This window comes from Strix uralensis, chromosome 8 (genome assembly GCF_047716275.1).
Source record: "Strix uralensis isolate ZFMK-TIS-50842 chromosome 8, bStrUra1, whole genome shotgun sequence".
NCBI lineage: Eukaryota > Metazoa > Chordata > Aves > Strigiformes > Strigidae > Strix > Strix uralensis.
The window spans coordinates 32,989,540-33,009,065 of record NC_133979.1 but is presented as its reverse complement, the minus strand read 5'-3'; the positions used below and the strand labels follow the sequence as shown (position 1 = coordinate 33,009,065).

Genomic DNA, 19,526 nt, shown 5'->3' with positions numbered 1-19,526 from the left:
TGGCAAGATGTAGCCTGTAAAATCTTCTGGGCTGAAATAAGAGATGAATTTGCAAAGGTGTCAAGGCCAGATGTCATGGCTCACGCTTCCACAGATGTCTCGCAAACGCTTAAAGCCGAGTAATGTTTGAATACTTTAGGCACAGCACCAAGATACTATGGATTTAGGAATGTTAATGCACTACTTCTCTGAACTGATACACTTCCAAGGGAAGTCTCTTCCATCTTTATTCAGTGCCTGGAACACCAGAGGCTCTGGTCTGTGTGCTGTTGACTCGACACAGAGAAATACTTCACTGGAATGTAAAGGAACAGCACAGCTGGCTCTGAACTTATTTAACATCCCCTTGTTTACATTGTAATACATATGGGACAAACAGCGCAGTGATATTCTTTTTTTTTTTTCCTCAGAAATAAAAACCCATCACAATCTAAGGAGGCTGGAAAATGGCCTGTATAATCATTTCTCAATGGGACACATGGCAGAAATCAAAGGCTCCAGACACAGTTTCTCCAACTCAGTTTCTGAAGACTGGGTAAGCAGTTTGCAGCGTATAGAAAAGGAGGCTAAAGTTATGCTCCCCTTTCTGTGCATAGAAATAATAAAATGAAGGCTAAAGCATCAGTCATGTAGCAAACTGCAAAATGGCAGTACTTCATAGAAACTGAAGCAAATGCAAATGGATTTGCTTTTGGGGTTAAGCTGTGTTGCTTAAATATAAATTCTGCAATGTGTAGCATGTTACAGCCTTCTTCACACGAGACCAGCTCTTTTCCAGCACATGGGGCTGAAGTAGTTAATGGCTTATAACAAGGACAATTTACCTGGTGGTATGTAGCCTAGCAAAGTGTTAAGATTTACTTGATGGAATAAGCAGTAGAGTACATGAAATATCGATGTTAAGGTCAAACACAGCATGTCAGGAGTCAGCACACAGGTACCCTTTTAAGGCAGTATGGCATTGGACCAAAATAAAATGACGTTTTTCCTCCATGAGGGGAACAAGACTGAGAAAGAGAGAATTTTATTTTGCCTTTCTCCATGACTGAAGCCCACAGACCCACGGTCTCCCCTTGCTGTATGGGAAAAAAGCAACCATTTTGTTTCTGACTGCATCAAAACACAGAGAGCTGGTCCAATTACCCTGACTGATCAGCGTACGCATCCATGGAGTTGTAACCCATCCAAACTCAGCCTATGCAGGATCAGCTTAATAGCTGGAAACAAAAACTGCCAGAAGCAAACCTTTCTGAGCTGGTATTAGCTGCCAAAGCTCTCACCTCGGTGAACAACAGCTCACATCTGAGGAGCTAGTTGTAGTGTACAGCAGTAAGAAATACTACCAATAAAAAGATGAAAAAAATAGCACTAGTGCAAGGGACCGTATCAGTGTTGCTCACATACTCGGAGTAGCTTCCTGCGTTAGTGAGGCTGTGATGGGCTCAGCAAAGCACCTGGGCACCCACAGCAGCCTGTGCCTCATAGGTTAACAAGTTCCCCAAGTCAGCTTGGTCCCCCTGGGCGATGGTGCTAGTGGCAAAGCCAACAAAAAATGTTCTGTTTGCCCAAAGGTGCCATGCAGAGCTCTGGGTAACAGTGCGCTCTTCTCCTCCGAGTTTGTTGTCAAAGCTGGGAGGGGCAAGCGCGTGCTGCAAGCCCTAGAACACCTGAGAGGGCTGAAGTCTGAAGAAGCCAGAAAAGCAGTTGTCTCCCTTGCCCAGACCAGGAACCTGCAAAACACTTGCAGGATCAGCACCCAAACACAACGCCGGACACCCCATGGGGTGCGAGGCCCTTCCTGCCCTGGGCTCTCTCTGCTAGACCGTTCTACCTCCCAGCAGAATTGGCCGTACTAGCTTCAAACTCCACAACCATAGAAACATCCACTCTAGTCAGAGGGATAGTAAAGCTTAAATGGTCTTTCATTTCCAGCTTGGCTTTTTGGATTCTCTCCCATTCTTATACCCAAGCAAAAAAAAGAGCTCTTGTGCTTCAAACTTTGAATGTGTGGTCCTTGGCCACACAAATGTCATACGGACATTTTTGTACTCAAGAGGCTGCTCCTGGGATGCTATTTGATTGCCAAGAAACTCTAAGTTTAACCTGAAGAAGATTTCTATGTGAAAGACATGGAAAATTCCCGTAGAAGAAACTGGAAGTCAGTTTTTTTCCTTAATTTACTCCTAGCTGAAGCACCTCTTGGGCAGCCAGTTTAACAAGCAGAAGCTATGTCCAAAAAAAAAAAAAAAACCAAAAAGAAATCCTGGAAATTACAATGGGTTTAGAAACCTGCTAGTTGCATGAAGCAGATAACAACTAGTGTCCACTCACAGCATAGAGGGTGATATACTTTGGTGACAGATAGAAACATGCTCTTCAGAGAGCTTTAAACGCTAACATCACGGCAAAGCACGAAAAGCAGAGTGAAGCTATTTCACAGACAGGAAACCCAAGAGAGGGCAGGTCACCATTCAGACAGCTCGGTTGCACTGGGACGCGGACACAAGGCACCTCGGGTTCTGAGGCAGTCATCCAGCACTGTGCGTGGAACGAGAGCCCGGTGGCATTTCTGGACCGTGACCTTTAGCGTGGTGTGCGTTCAGCTACGGGGGTAACGCTGCCCTGCGGGTGTGCTTGGTCCCTCATAACCCACCTCCACAGGAAGGGCCGGCCTCTGCTCAGAGGTTCTTCAGGCAGATCCAGAGAGCTCTCTTTACTAGTCTATGCTTTGTTCTAGTAGCCTCTGGTGCCTCTCCACAGCCTCTTCTGTGGAAAAGCTTTTTCACCAAAAGCAGGGGAAAGAAACGTGTTCAGAAATGTAACCCAGGAGGTAGCGTGAGCGCTTCTGACAGTGTTAAGACAAAGACACTCTGTAAACTACAAAGCCTTTAAACTTAGTATCAGTACTCCTGCCAGAAAGCCTTAAGATTTACCTTCAACCACTATTTACAATATGGGTAAGGATGCATTTATTCTGTTATGTACCTGACCAGATACAAAGGAGAGACTAGCTTTGGAAACATCTCACAAGTATATTTATTAGTCAGGCGCAATCTGTCTCAAAACATGACCCATTTCATGCTTCAGATGGCATTTCATTACAGTGCAGCTGCACAAGCCTCCGTCCTCCCTGAACAGATGCTTGATATGCAGAAGGCAGACTTTAGCACACTGCTTATGTATGTAAATAAGTTCCTGGATTTGTTTAGGTTTGAGGACAGTAGTTCAAGAAAAGTCCATTTGTCTTAATCATTTGAAAAGCTTCTTTCTTTTCTTTCTCCACTGTTTATTGTCCACATCTTCAGTATCGTCAGGAGGATCTGGTATTACAAAGCCATCAGTCATTTTATAGTAGACTACTGTGGAATCTGACTCAACTATGGCCAAGGTAACTGACAGCGGGGCGTCGGGATCGTCTTGTGGGAGAGACGCTTTCTTCATGATTTCTCTTATCCTGGAAGAGGAAACAATCAGTTAGAAAGGAGTCCACAACCACCTGACGATGGCATAAAGGCAGAAGTGCACCGTTGCTCTCTTTATTCAGCCTAGTTTTATTCTGCAAATTTGTCTTCACTAAAGAAAGTATAATATCTGTTCTAATAAAAATCCAAAGTCGTATAATCAAGCAACAAAATCAAGTAACAAAAGGATCTTATCAAAATATACTCAGTTACATACATCTCTGCTGGAAATGGCTCAACACATGCTTCTAAGCTTTGCTTAGGTGTGCCAGTGTGCATATGCCCCAACCATCCTTCAACTATCACAATCATAACATGGCCATCTCTAATGGCCTTGTTTTCATTAGATTTAAAAAAAAAAAAAATCCAGTTGAATAACACATGGTGTTCAATTAGAGAGCAAAATAATTAAGACTTGTTCCATTTGTAGAGATAAGTCTTCCAGTCTGTGCTACAGTCCTCTGCCAGACCCAGGAACCGGAGCCAGGTTTCTCTACCTCCCCGTCTAGACTAGAAGCCACAAGACTAATGTTCTTCTTCAAGACAGTCAGCACAAATAATATCTTCCTTAAAAATTCAAGACAAAGTTATGCAATTTTTCCTGTTCAGCTTATTTGAAGAATAACATGCCAGTTGCTTTCCAGTTCAGAGCTGAGGACACTGATTCCTGGAGTCCCTGTATTACTGTTCTGACTGGGGAACAAGTAAAGGAGTGCAACGCCCAGGGGCAGAACAGCAACACTCCCACAGCGAGCACTTCCACTTCTCCTCCACCTAAAGGTCGGGTGCAAGACAGCTCATCTGGGACTGCCAGGACAGGTTACACTCTGGGGAGAGGTCAGCCATGCAGTGGGAAAAATCGCCCCTCGCTTCATGTGCCCCCGAGATCTCATTCCCCAGAAAACATGCATTTCTGAAGCTGGGCACTGTAGTTGAAAATAAGGCTCTTTCTAAATGCATCAGCTTTCAAACTTTAATCATCATCTTCCTTCCAAACCTCTTTGATCCCTTAATAAAAGCCAAATGGAAAGCGGCAGAGAATAAGCAGCAGCCTGGAAAGCCTGTGCTATTAAGCCCGTGACCCTCTTAAGTATCCATCTGTGTTCTGAACTGTTCATAATTCAACTCGGCTAAATTCAGTAGTGCCTTATCTTTTGCTTTCTCTGCTGGCCCATATATAATGCAAGGCAAGGCAACACAGTCATTTCATGCAACAGAGATACCAAGGCTGTGAATAGCCATATTCTGGTCCTCCTACCATCAGCAGCACATTTTGTAACAAGAGAACAAATAAGCAAAGAGATACTGTACTGGCCACTAGCAGAAGAGAGACACCTGCAAAAGACTCATGTTTCAAGCAATGTGACATTAACTTCTCTGCTCCCTGCCACTGCTTTGTCTGCACGTTTTCTTGGCAGGTGCCTCAGGCTCAGGGCCTTGCTGTGGAAACTCTAACTGCACCGTGGGTATTAAGGAGAGCGTGACCACAAGCCTGCCTTCCAAAGCTGCGGGTAATTCACAGATGGAGGAGCCCTGCAACAAGAAGGAAATGCATCCCACTGTGAGCAACGCCTCAAATACGGCAAGGCCTCCCAGTGAAAGCACTACCTAGTGAGAGAGGTGATGTGCCTGCTGGAGTTGCAGCAGTGAGTGCCAAGTGAATCACAGGTGTACAAGTAGGCAGCAGGACTGAAGTAAGCAAGGACAAACCGAACGCCTAAGGGGCAGCAGTGAAGCTGTGCTGATGCTGGGCACCTTCTGCTCTTGTCACTTCCAGCCCCTCCTTAAGGTACCTCCAGCACCACAGTGCCTTGCCGTAGCCCTGGTGTGTGATGAGGACCTGGGAAAGGATTGCAGATGTCCTTCCAGACATGCTACACATGCACAGAGCAAGAACCCACTTGTCACACCTCGGTAGCTGGTGTCTGGAGGAAGCTCTGAGAAAGTTGCCAATGGTGAGGCCAGGCTACTGGCAGAGACCCAGCGAGGAAAGAGCTACCAGTGGCTTTTATGAAGCAGTGGATATTAATCTCTCTCTTTCTCCTGGGAATGTGAAATAGAAATAACAATAAAAAGCCAAATAAAAGGGCACAGCTACCTAGGAGAGATATTTTGGGACTCAAAGAAACCAAACTTGTGTTGAGTGTGGACAGTCCCCTATCTGGAAGCAGACTCAGGCAGTGGTCTGTATGCACCTGTCAGCCAGGGCAGAAGCTCCTTCATATTTTCTTTAGCAACTGTCACCGTTTCTCCTCCTAGTCTATTAGGGGTATAGATGTAACAGTGAGGCCTTAGATCTAGATCTCCCATCACTCATGATTTCTTCTTCTGTGTCAAGCAGAGACATCTGAACCTTTCTTCCCCACCCCCCCTTAGAATTTAAGGCTTAGAAGCTACACCATGATCCCAAAGGTGGCCAGGTCCTGACAACAGATTACTGACACTTCTTTGCATCCCTGACTTACTTCTGAGGAGACTGAGTTTCAGGCTTTATGTAAAGAGCACAAAGACATGCCATTGCCTCAGGATGATCTGCTAACACTGCCATGCACAGAGCCCAATGCTTTCTACTGCACACGGGGAGCCAGCCTCTACCGCCGTAAAGAATTACAACTGCAAACACAAGATTCTCCTCTTCCCCCTTTTCTCAACACAGGCAGCCCCAAAACAAGAGCTCTCATTCATGCATACCACAACTAGCCATAACGCAATGCAGCACATCTGCAGATTAGCGAGAGGGTATCTTTTAAAGGAATAAGCTTCGGAATTCAGGAAGCCTGTATCAGACGCCTGTGTTTCCTCTCCTCCCCTGAAGGCATCACTGTTAGTCTCTGCATCCAGCATGTTCACAAAGTTTCTCTGCAGCAGCAGACATTCAAAGGAGGAGTCAGAGAACATCTGGGTTTATGCTGATTTCATCGCACTTGCTACCTGCCACAAACAGAAAGATGAAGTATTGCAGGAAAGGTATAGTTTTTTTTAATCCACTTGATGTATCTAACACCGTGTATTGGAAAAAAAAAAGGCAAGAAGTGTTCTTGGCCTTCTAAAATGCAAAGGAATGCATGTGTGACCTCCTAAACAAGGCAAGAAGCTTTATTTGAAGAGATACAGCCCTCTAGGCTGCCCATCTCACACAACAGCTGCATTCAATGACTAAAATGAAGTCCTAAACAAGAAGCCCCTATGCTAACACCTCCCCCCAACAGAGCTAGCTGACTTCATTTACTAAGTTAATGGTTACAGATAAGCTCCTTAATGACCAGTACATCTGCTACACCATACAAGTGATGTCGGCTATAAAAGGTGGCTTTTGCTTAAGCAAAAGTGAATTTCATGTTTCTGAAATATTAGAAGCCTCTGAGACAGGGGAATTCGATACATCCAGTACTTTGGCACACTCCACCAACAGTCTTGTCAACCTTCATTCACCAGCATCCAGACCAGCCTTTTCCTCACGAGTCACATGTGTTAGGACACATTCTGCAAACACTGTTCCCATTGATACCAAGGGGTCCACAACAACTCTGGTTTTGGTTCCCCAGCCTTTACAGGCCATGCTCCGACAGTGTGAACCCCACAGAAGCTGTGGTGTCAAGCATCTGGCATTGACTGGCTCTGTCTGGTTCCTCCTTTTCAACAGGCATTCAGCTATGCCCACTCCACTGGCTAGACATCAAGTTTTAAGCAGAATGTAGAGAAAAGCTGCAGCTGAGAAACAGTTAATACCGTTCTGCAGTGTCTGAATGAAAGCTTAGCATGTTTTCAGTACAGTCAAGTAGGGCCTATGTTAGAATAAGGCACCATGTCACTTTGTCATCTCCTGAAGGACCCTGTACAACACAATCCCCTTAGTACACGTTCACCCCCAGGCTCTCCCTTGTTCATCACCTCTGACTTGCTCACCCACAGGCTCAGCCCAACTAGGAAGACCAGGGACAGCCAAGCCTACACATGCTGCCTTCTCAGGATTTATGCAAATGACTACCTGGTAAAAAATAAAAGGCATCTAGGGCCCCAATATTGCTCACAGAACAATCATGTGTGTGTGCTGCTGCATGCACAGTGGGAAGTCTATGAGTTAAAATATCCTGCAACCACTCCTTTCCCTTCTCTCCCCCTTCTCATGAAGAAAAACCATTCAATGTTAAAACAGGCAACAGGGAAGCTTTAGGTTTCCCACACAAAAAGGTACAAAGGCACTGTGAAAGGAAAAGAACATACATAAGCTAGGGGAATACAGACACCACAAGAAACACTGGAAAGTTTTAAGTCCCATAAATAGAATATAAGTAAATATTTTTTTTAATAAGAATTCTCCTCTGTTGCAGATCATACAGTCCAAAGTTTTCAGACTAGCTTGAAAACCCATCTCTAAAAACTGATGGTGTCTGCGTGTTCGCTGCACGTTAGGATCTGCTCCCACCAAGACAAACACAAGTAGGATGAAGCCCTCAGTTTCCACCTAGGAAGCAAACGCACACTCACCTCACATTGCAGGAGATGAAAAGGATTTAATTTCAAACACTGAAGGAGACGCTGTTATACAAAAGTAAAGAACTGGCATTTCTAATGCCATTTCTTTGCATCAGAAAAAGGGCTTTAGAAAAGGCTTTCTAGATATCTACAAACTAGAGTCAGTTGGGATTGTTTTTTTCTACCAAAGAATTAGTCGTAAGAGCAGGTTTAGTTTATTTAACATCATGCAAGGACCACTGCAGCTAACATAACAGCACTACGAATGCCATCTTGCATCTGCTTTTACTGCTGCTACTATTAAATGGTGACAGTGAACTTAGCTGGTCTTCTACTGCTGTTGCAATTAATAGCTTAAAAACAAAGCAAAACAAAACAAATCCATACAAAAGAAGAGGGAAATTTTCCATTTTTCCCCCATCTGAATTTTTTATTAATAGAAGACTTTTGTACTAGGTAGGACTTCAACACACATGAGAAATCTGTACTGCCTTTCCTAATGATCTGCTCCTAACGAAATAACATTGGCCTTTTTGCTACAGAGAAAGAAACTGCCATATGACTGGTGAACTTCAGGCAACTGGAGCTTGAGGTTTTAACTCACTACCCCAAAACTAAAAGAGAACAGAATCATAAGGAAAAGATAAATGGGCAGAAAGTTTTGTGTTGAACAAAAGAGTATTTCAGTGATATACCCCATGCAAGTACCTCTGAGAAGCAGCAAAAACAGTGAGAGTAGTTTTATGGCGGTTGCATAGTACTCCATTGAGCTGAAATGGAACTACTGCCTTCCCTACCATAAAAGCCAAAGGCTTTCAATCTGCCCTTTATACTTGGATGAATAATTCATTGCAGGCTTGGCCAGCTTGAACAGCTCCCTCCCCTCCATGCAAGGCAGGGCTGGAGAGGCAACACAAATTGGTCTCTGTACCACTACACAGAGATGATTACTCTGTGCATCGGAGTGCGCCATTGTACCAGACTTGTTCAGATAGGCCCCCTGACAAGAGAACCACCTCCTGTGGTGGAAACCTCCTGTAAAGCACAATACCTCAACTTCAGCCAGCACTGCAAAACCTGCACAGCATGGCTCACCATCAGGAACGCTGCTCCAGACATTGCTGTCTTCCCTGAAGCTAGGTTAACTTAGTGCCTTGAAATATATGGCAAGAAACACATGGTAGCGGAGGAAGAAGGTGCAAATGGACACCACTATTTCTTGGGATTTGTTTCCAAACTACAGGAACATGGGACGCTAGAAGAAACTCATGGTTTTATAATGGAAAAAAAAAAAAACAAAACCAAAGAAAACACCACATGACTCACTGGTCATGAAAAGGAACTGAAACCCCAGGGAATATAGAGTCCTTTTTTCCATGGAAGTTGAAAGAGAAAACAAGACAAGCCATGCAAAAGGGAGGAATCACAATTCAGCAAAGTTCTACAAGATACACCAACTATAGGACATTCAGTCATAGTCCTGCATAACCAACTCAGCTGTATGAGCCACATCAATCACTTTTAAACTATTAATAAAGAGTTTGCAAGCCTTTAAATATGTTTTTAATGTATGAGTAAAGTCAAATAATGCTTATAACAGAAGAGCTAGTGACAAAACCATGAAGAGGATGCGAGATAAGGAGCATGTCACACTTCCAGTGCATTTAAAATAACAGTGCTTCTTACAAGCAAAACCACTTCAGATTAGAGGAAGACCTATTTCACAAACTGCAGATTTAGAAGAGGATAAATTGCTTTCAGTCCTCATATTTGCTTCTAAGGATGCTTATCAGCTTTAAAACGAAACATTTACATATTCTTTTTCCAAACTTAAGTTACTATTTTAACAAAATAACCCTTTCCCTCCTAGCCTAAACCAAACTTTGCAGTCTCCATAACCTCATGCAACTGACTTCATCCTTCATTTCCAACACTTGCATACAAAAAACAAACAGGGCAGTGATACATCATTTAATCTGATGGTTTATTACTAAAATTTTGCTTAGGGAATGTTATTTGTCTAGGACAGACAGCACGTAGTTCCATTAGATCCGGCATCTAACTCCCTGGTCCTTGGAGGGATCAAGGCTTTCAATGTTATCAAGGAAAACCCAGCTGTCAACACTGTGAGCTCTCCTACACTTGCGGAGCTTGGTTTATGCAAGTCATTTCTGCCAGCTCTGAAGCAGGACTACCTGTATTTAACTGCTTCATCCCGTTTGGGGAGCCACAATTCTGGAATGCACTAACAGTGAGGTACTTGGTGTGCACTAAGGTGTTGTCTGCAGTAGTGAACAGCAAACACAGCCCAGCCGATGGACCTACAAATTCCTCCCGCGAGCATGAATCGCTGCTAAGTTCAAAGGCGCACAAACACAAGGTTCTCCAAACCTCAGACAGCTGCATGTGTGGTTAAGAGTGCTCCAAGACAGATATAAGTTGCATCTTATTCTCCAGGTCTTTACTCACAGAAGATTCAGCCATCTTCATTTTAAGAGCACGTACGCACAGCGCAATGCCACTCCTTGGACTGGATGAGGCTACCGTTTGCATTGGTGGTCACTTTGCTCCAGACCCCGTAATTTTGCGATTCAGTGAGTTACTGTGCAGCCTTACGCTGGCAGGGCAGGATTATCAGCTTCCATCAAGCTGTTTGTAGAAGTGGACAGTGAGCTTAGCAAGCAGAACAGCTTTTGCCTTAAGCAGTTAACTGTCATGCATGATCCGGACATGATGAAATCTTACAATAGGCTAAAGAACATTGAGCAGATTTTTTTTTTTTTTTTGTAGGGCGTTCATATTTATCATTTGCTTAGGTGTCTTGCCGGTAATTTCCACAGCAACTTTACTACGGCCTTTTAAGGACACACTCCTCTGAGAGTCAGCCAAGCAGGAATCTTCATGAGATACCTGGGAAGGCAGAGCTTGGCTTTGAGAGGAAAACCACCCCTGCAGCCCCCACCCAGGCCTTACTGGTTAAGCAAGAGATGGCTGCCTATAAATGCTGCCATTTGCTAGCTGCTTTTGCAGTTAGCACATTTCGAGGCCCACCAAGGAGGGCAGAAGTTTTCACCTTCCCAAGCCCCTCCGGTGGTTTACTTTCAACTCTAAGTGAGCTTCATTCACTTGTACTCATACCTCTTCTTCTGTTTTTAGCAGGTAACTAAAAAACCCAAAGCATTGCTTTGAACAGAATGTCAAAGTAGCTAAGTACAAAAGCTTCCCTGTCTACCTATAGCTTCATAAGTCAAGTGAGAAAATATCATTTAAGACATCAGATACCTAACAAGCCTCCTGCTATCAACAACCACAACAACAAAATATTCATCACTGTCAGAACAAAGAGCCAGTGATATGGTAATACTGTTTCCAACTCCTTCTGTAGGATGCTTTTTTCATGGCCTCCCTCCACGCTATGTAACTTTGAGCTACAGTTACTGTCTATACCCCCGGGTTTTTGCCAACTGTTCCAGCAAAGGAGCCGAGCAGTCGATAGTGTCCTTTCTCTACAAAGACAGACCAGGCCCCTCTGACTAGTAGCGACCTGCTAATGAAATGCCAAGCATGCATATGCACGTTCAATAACACAAACACAAGCATATACGATCTTCCTGCCTGACACCATCTATGGGTATCGAGCACATACAGGCTTTAACGGACTCACCCAGCATTACAACCCAGTATTCAGCTCATTTTAGTGACAATATGCTCTGTGTAGTTGCTCTGTAGCAAAACCTAGTCACAAACTGTACTTTTAATCAATGTGACGCATTCACTCTTTGCTTCTCTAACACACATCCTTCCAGTAATGGATTCCATCCGCACTGGTGCCAGAAGCAGAGCAAACAGTATCACCACAGTACAAACAAGTTCAGAGGCTCCAAATGAAAAGCTCCAATGAAACAGTAAAAGATAGGACATACATGCAGTGCAATATCTCACTGTCATTAAAAGCCAATTAGAACATACTCGCTGGCATTGATCCAACGCCAGGAATCAGTTTCCAACCTAGATGGAAACCTACTACATTAAGCAAGCACAACGACTCAGCACGAAGGTGTAATTTCTCAAAGATCCCATATCCTAGTTTGCTGCCTTCTTTTCCCACCTAAAATCTATTTTGAGCTGTGAACAGCAGCGTGTCCCTTTCACACACATACAGTAACCTGCTTCTCGCACCGAGGCTGAATGACACTCAGCATTTCATCCTGCAACACCTCTCAGCAGCTTTCCTCTGTTGTGGAGATCACATCCTATTTCTCTGGAAGACCAAGCCCGTGAGAGCAATTGACCAATATTTGCAAATGGAAGATGTTTTCAGCATGTAAATAGTACTCAAATCCATCAATATCTAGGAAGTCATTTTCTTCCCCCTCACAAATACGCTCTTAGGAAAACACATAGCAGAATTAAGATGGAAGTCTGTTTGCAAGAGACCAATCTATCACTTCTAAAACCTAAAAAAAAAAAAAGCAAAAACCATAGTATGTCTAAAACATCATTCCTAGAGCACACACACATCTGCTAAGTGCAATTCATTAGCTACCTACTACCGTGTCAGGCTGCTGCCCACAGAGCAAGAGGAAACAGCAAACACTAGCAAGATCTGTAAAGCCAGCCCTGAGCACACACTCCTAGCAAGAGTAGGAACAGAAGAAAATGAAAAATGTACTACCATATGATGCAGCTGAAATAGTTCAGGTCTTCAGAGGCATCACAGGAAAGAATGGCAAATACCAGCAAGAGAAGGCAGCCATTATCAGAGAGTAAATCATACTGTTTATTTGAGGCTGCTCTAAGGGCCAGTTAAAATATACTGTAAAATTACTGAAGCGGAATTTCACTAGGCTGCAAATATCTGTAATATCACAAAGTCATAGCTGTGTTCCCCTTCACTGGAGAATGACTTAGTCTTGCATGTGTAAGGAAAGTAAGTCAAAACCACAGCTCAAGGGACAGTTACACATTAGACTCTGGGTAAGTAAGAGGAATTTCCAGTTGAAAGTAGCGAAATTACACTTTCAAAACAAAAAGCAAACCAAACCAAACACACCAGGCTTATCCATAGATTTGACAATAAAAGTCTATTCTTAGACAGGTCCGAGAGGATTTCTTTCCTCTTAGGTACTTTAAAGCCCAGTGACACAAACAGTATTGCTGGATTTCCCAGACTACAAAAAAGCAGCAGAAGAACGTTCAAAACACAAGCTGTGAAGGTCTTGTATTCTAACGCGGTCTCTCAAATACATACATCTGATATCCATTGTTATCTCCTAGAGCATATGCAACTTCTAAACAATACGAAGTGTTTATCAGCAGAAGGAATCAGCTGCTGTGGGAAGCTGACATCAAAGGCGTACCACTTTCAGAGAGGGCGAAGCAGAGACTGTTGCAGCTTAGAAAATTAAAGAAATCTCAACTTTGCAGGTATGTTTGCAGCACCCAAAATAACTGCTCCCAGGCTCAGATACTGCTTTCCTCTGATACTCCTTTGTTTCCTCCCCCTTCCCTTCTTGACCAAGTCATCAGCAGACTGTTAAATATAGCTGTTCTTCATTTTCTCTTATTGGTAGCACGAGCCAAACACTGACCACATCCTCACCTCTCGTGGCTTAACGATATGTGCACAGGTACTGGCACCATCACTTGGAGACTGTCCTGTTCTCTTTCACGTGCGTGCAAACACACGAGTTGCAGTTCTGCTACTCCGACATGCTTCACTTCATGCCAGTTCCTCCCTAGAAAGGTTCATCATCAATGAGAAGGAACAGAACACAAAACACAAGTTTTAATCATTCAAATATCAAACCTGGTATTTAATGTCTTAGGTTGTGCTTTTCCTCCCTCTCCTCGCAGGAGATTTCCCATGAGAGACAACTACCCCATTTAATGGTGAAGTTCCCCTTCTGAGAAACAATTCTGTTAAAAAAAAAACAAAACACAGGAGCCGTACTAGTCTGCTGACTCCAGAGCTACACTGATTGATGGTGAATAGGGATCTGACAAAGCTTTGTTTCAAAAAGGCAAAAAGGAGACAAAAAACATCTTTGTCATCTGCAGCATAAAACTGTAATCCAAATTTGAACTTTATCAGTACCCTAAACTGTGAAGGAGTAGGTGTTAAAAGCATGATTATTGATGATACACAGTTCTTCCCTTCTGCTTGAAGGGATAAGGCTAAAAGTTTCTGCTGCCGAACTACAGGAGCCTTCTCTTGAAGTCTATTGAGGCATTTTCTTCAGAGGTATAACAATAACAGACACAGTGCTTTCTGGCCTGTAAAATCCCTCCCTCCCTTCCCTGACCTTGAGAACCACCAGCCTCCAAGAGGAACGGAAGTATTTTTATTAGGCTGGCTGCCTGCCTACGCACAGTCCCTTTTCAATAAAGCCAGCTTGGGAGAATTGCAGGCAGAGGTTTATATATCACACAACTCTGTTCCACTCTTACAAGACACCAGAAGACTACACTGCATTTGTCATAATTATTGCCACCACACTTACAAATTATCTTCTTTCCTACAGCGATCCTGCCCTTTCCAGAGAAGGGCATCCTAATCAGGCCAGCACACGTCAGCCATTTGCTAAATGGCAATCAGTAACTTCGACATTAATTTACAAATGAGGGCTCTATTACGAACACAACCACTAAACTTGTAGCTTCACCTTTCCGTGCTCCTCCTCCTTCCCCTACTCCTCTTTTGCTTTTTTTCCATGCCGAGTGTCTGTGCCCTGGAACGCTGCACCTGTAACTGCTGGACAAAATGTGCCTTAATTTTTGTAAAGGCTCCAGGTAGGCAGAGGATAGACATCCTCAGCACCAAGATACCATCTGTTTCTTAGGTAACCATCTCTGCATTAAATCTAAAAAAACCCACCAAGGGCTTTTGTTGGAAAGGCCCTGCTAGTGCACAAACTTTAATAGCACCTAAAGGTGAATACATTTGTTGGGATGTCTACCCAGTCCCTTCTCCGAATTACCTTCTAAGAGGTCCAGGTACACCACAAACGCAGCATAGATTTGAGCACTGTCAGATATATCAAGAGACATCATTTCTGTGAACTGAAACCCAAAAAGTAACATTGGTGACGGAAAGCAGAAGTTATATTAAGAATGCACAGACCAAACCCAGAATCTGTACGGCTATCTGAGCCACTGAAGTCTGAAACCACTTTTAAGGACCAACGGGCAGTTAAAAAGCAGGACTTGTTTTCTGACAGTATCTTAAGAGCTCTTTTTTCCACATTCGCCTATTTTGGCGCTTAAGAAAGCAAGCTATATAAACAAACAAATAAGGATTCGCAACTATTTCTGGAACAGATCTAGCTTTGTGGAGAAAGCCTATGAATTTTAGCTATTTTTGCTGCAGTACATCAACATAAGATGACAGCCAAATTAAATACCTCCATGTTTTCAGTATACTAAAAATTAAGATGGAGTCAAAGTTGAAGACGCTTGTGCTTTCCAGCTGTGATCTCGGCAGTTACAACCTCATCCCCTAACTAAAGCCAGCGTTCCCCAACAGCCCCACCGGCCCCTCAGGGGCCGGGAGACGAGCCCCCCCAACAGGCCCAATAGAACAGAACGCGTTGTATTAAAACCTTAAGAGCTCTTTTTTTCCACATTTGCCTATTTTGGTGCTTAAGAAAGCAAGCTGTAGAAAGAAAGAAATAATCCGGGCCCCCTTGCCGGGGGGGGACCCGCTTCCCCGGCCTGAGATGTCCCTCAAAACCATGGCGGGGGAGGGGGGGGGAAATCCTGTCAGGGGCCGGGGCAAGGGGCGAAGCGGGGAGAGTGCCCCCCCCCCCCCCCCCCCCGTGACTGAGGGTCTGTCGCCTCAGCGGGGGGCGCCCACGCGGTCACCCACACACACACCCCCCCCGCCCCTCAGCGCCCGGGCACTGACGGGCCGCGGAGCCCCGCGCCTCCCGCCCCGGCCTACCGTGGGGTGTGTCGCCATCCAGTTGCCGTCAGCCCCCCCCGCCCAGCCCTCCCGGCCCCCCGCCTGCCGCCCGCCCGCCGAGGACCCCCCCGCCGGGCCGCAGCCCCCCTCCGCCGGGCCGCCCGCCGGCTCCATGCGCTCCCCGGTGCAACGCGACTTCGCTCCGGGCGGCGCCACGCGGCCGAGCGCTCCCCGGCAACGGCGGCGCCGCCACCGTTCCGCCGCCACAGCGGTTCCCCCGGGCCCGGCCCTGCGCGGAACCCCGCTCACGGCAGGGCTGGCTGTCTGCCTCTTGTGACCCTAAACCCGGGCTCAGAAGAACCCTCTAAGGCTTAGTCTGAAGTTTTAGAAGGCAGCGCTGGGCGCACGGGGCACCGGGCGTGCATACACTGAAACAAAAGTTCATCCTTTATGTACCTTAAAGACGTGAATATTCATACATTTTCCAAGAAGACTCCACCTTTCTGCCTACCTACTACATTTCCAGAATGCTGGTGCTGCAAAACGACACTACGCAGGCGCGGGGGTCTCGGGTGGTCGTTTGGGGAGTTACCCCCTATTCCTTTTCCCCTTCTATGGTCACGAGTCTTTTGAGGACAATTTCTTCTCCTTTGGACATTTCCCAACTCTGTTGTCCGGCCAAGTTGTTCTTTCTCATCGCCCTTGTTTGAACACTTCTGCCAGGATGTGTCTATTCTCAAGGTTAGGATATTTTCTCTGTACATTGTAATCACTCAGGCCTTGTTAAATACAAAGTTAAACATTGTTTGGTAAAAGAATTTCTTAATATTCCCGCCTTTGAGACTTCCAGGTATACACAACCAGGTACAACACAACCACATAACGGAATGCTTTTCTTATCACTAATTGTTACAGGCTTCAACTTGCAGGTACCAACTGCTTGCAGGCATCAGCTAGCAGGGGCATCAGCCAGGTGGCATCGTTATCTCAGGCCATCCCTCGAGTCCCTTTTTCTAATCCCAAGGAGGCTTGGGGATTGCCAATGCCTACCTCAAGCAGGTAGCCGGGGCCAGAAGCTGCCCTGCCCGCTGTGGAGACCCAGCAGGAGGGAGGAGGAGGCCACGAAAGGGATGGGGAGCTTAAAGAAGAGAAGTTTTAGGGGAACAAGGCAGGGTTTATAACCCAGGCACAAATTTCAGCCTGTTTGGGTTTAGAATATTTTCTGTGGGAGGCAGGGAGCACTTCAGAAATGCTTCATATATAGGTTTCCATAGAATATGTTATTAATGTCTGGTGTCCAAAGCTTTTACAGACTGCTTAAGAGATTTAGATTCAAGGTATTATTATTAAAAGCATCTTGGACTGCTTTACTTAGAAATACCTCTTGACTTCCAGTGCGAATACGGTTTGCCTATTGCAAACTGTCCCAGGTCTGGCTTACCAGCTCCATCTGTCTTGGCACCTCTTTTGATAATTTCAAACATGGGCTTAAATGAAGTCAGGCCTGTCTCTTACTGCATTTTGAATAGCTTCAGGCTGGTGTCCATACACAAAAAAAGTTGCATGCTGTTTTTAACAGATGTACCGAGCATACTGTAACATCAAATGAGAGATTGCAAAGCCCTCGCTTCCATGCTGTGCTTGTTCTTGATCATGCTACACCAAGAAAAATCTGGCTGACATTGGAAACTGCCGAAGAACTACACAGATTTGAGGAAATACCAAGTGTAACCCTGAGATGATCCGTTTGATGAAGGGCCTAGGGATAAATGAACAGTGTTGTCTTTAACCCATCCTGTTTATAGGCTCAATGATTATTATATAATAAAGCATCAATGAAAATTAATCTATATGTATTGAGTACATAAATTGGTGTGTGGTTTGTGGCCACACGAAAACATATTGGGGCTAATCTTATTCAAGCAATTTTGAGGAGGTTGGCCTGATTAAAAAAGCATTGTTTTAGCCAGCACTTCAATTCCCTGGGCACAAAATTAATGGGGGGGGGGGGGGGGGGGGGGGGGGGAAGGATAAAAAAAACCCAATTCAATCTCTGAGACTTTCATGGAAGAGTTGACAACAGTGGTTCACCTGGCTGCTGGGAGAAGAATTGGATGGATTTGAATCCTCAGAGGTGAAGAAGCAAATGAAAGGAAACAGAGTTGACTGTAGATTCTTGTAGGTCTGTATATATTATATGCTTTATCAGAAGGATGGTTCCTCTGTTTTCTGCTGCATGGGAAACAAGTCTAAATTAGAAGAAAGCTGCCTCTGAGAGAACTTGTTACCTGCCAAACCGAGGGAGTATGCCACTGCCAGAGACAGTTAACCACAGCTGGACTGTTCTTGTTTGGTGTGGATATTTAAAGGAGGCTGAAACAAATGGCCTAAATTTATTTTTGTGGGACTTAACCTCTGCAAAAAGCTGTTTCTTCCTCAAAGCTAGAATATTTCACCCCAGGGTGGTTAATTGTCCTGTCACAGCAGCATCGGGTCTTGGCTTTAAAAAAAATGCAGGATATCATTTTGGCAACTAATAAAGAAGTCAAAAATGTATACAGATTTCTTTGTATATGCACATAGAGATATACGCATTTATAGATGCAAGAATGACATGAATTGTAAAAGGGTAACTGTTGACCTGAACTTTTCAAACTTTCACCCGTGCTGTGTGGCTGAGAGTAAGAAATGAAGCTGAAGAAACATCTCATGTTTCAGTCATCAACCCCTCTCCAGGGTAAAGACAGACTTTTTCTTTTGTGTGCCAGCGTAAGGCAGCCAGCAAAGTGAGTTGTGTGAGTGAGGGGAAAGTCATTTTGAAGAGAAAACTACTGCTTATGGGATGCTGCTGGAGGCATTGCGTTTGCCCCCAGCAAATCAATTATGGTTCTGATGCTGTTCACAAAATGGAGGGGGTAGTCTGAAAAGAACTGAAGCCACTTTAGATTTCACTGAAGACATCGCGAGCTGCACAGGCTGAAAAGCACATTCAACCTACCACAAACGCGCTGACTGCAATAACACGTAACTGGATCGCGCCTTTACGCTTTGCTTTGCACATAGGGCACAGATGAGGCTTCGCAGCCTCTGCCTCCCCGGTCTGCCTTGGTTTCTGGGGGGAAACTGTTGCTGCACCTGCATCCGCAGAGGAGGCATGGGCAGAGAGGAGTTACGGAGGTGCGTATTTCTCCTGAAGCTGTCACATAGCCTCCTAAAAACAGGATTATGACCCAGCTTGAACATCCAGTTGTCGGGGTCACCATTAGCTGGGGTCCTTATTTCTCCGTGCGGGAACAGGAGCGACACAACACCAATGTGGTGATCAGATCATCCATCTTTATTTTTCCAATCCTGGTTAAATTTATACTCTACTAAGTTCCGTACACGCACTCATCTATCTTCTAATAGGCTACAGGTTATCTGCACGCACTGTTCACGCGCCTCTACAAGCATTTGCATTGGTTAATTGCAATTAGCACGTAAAGCCCAAAACTTGCCCAAAACTCCCTTGTCTCATACCCTGTTTTGCTCAGACTTGTGTGCTTTTGCTGACCACAGGTGTTTCTCACTTATCTCCTATCTCGTGTGTTTTTGCCAGCCTTATTTTGCTGGCCTTGTCTTCGTCCTTGCATTCTTCTGCCTGCACTAACTTCCCCCCAGCGCGGCCCAGACTCCTACATCCAGTG

The 19,526-nt window shown here is 44.8% G+C and overlaps 1 protein-coding gene and 1 long non-coding RNA gene across 3 annotated transcripts; one reads left to right on the top strand and one right to left on the bottom strand.

Moving 5' to 3' along the window:
* The first annotated feature begins 436 nt into the window (after positions 1-436).
* LOC141946762 (uncharacterized) lies at positions 437-14,192 on the top strand. Its single transcript, XR_012629925.1, has 3 exons — positions 437-535; positions 13,215-13,364; positions 13,794-14,192. It is a non-coding gene; the product is annotated as an uncharacterized LOC141946762 (long non-coding RNA).
* On the bottom strand, positions 3,013-15,905 carry TSEN15 (tRNA splicing endonuclease subunit 15). 2 transcript variants are annotated; one of them, XM_074877109.1, is made up of 4 exons: positions 15,880-15,905; positions 14,918-14,999; positions 13,540-13,675; positions 3,013-3,454 (listed from the first exon to the last, which is right to left on the bottom strand). In XM_074877109.1, exons 1-4 carry the CDS (start codon positions 15,895-15,897, stop codon positions 3,250-3,252), a joined length of 441 nt encoding a protein of 146 aa, XP_074733210.1. In that variant the 5' UTR covers positions 15,898-15,905; the 3' UTR covers positions 3,013-3,249. The 2 variants fall into 2 exon arrangements, with proteins under 2 accessions (XP_074733210.1, XP_074733209.1); XM_074877108.1 differs by lacking the exon at positions 15,880-15,905 and having other exon boundaries at positions 14,918-15,667.
* Between the last annotated feature and the right edge of the window lie 3,621 nt (positions 15,906-19,526).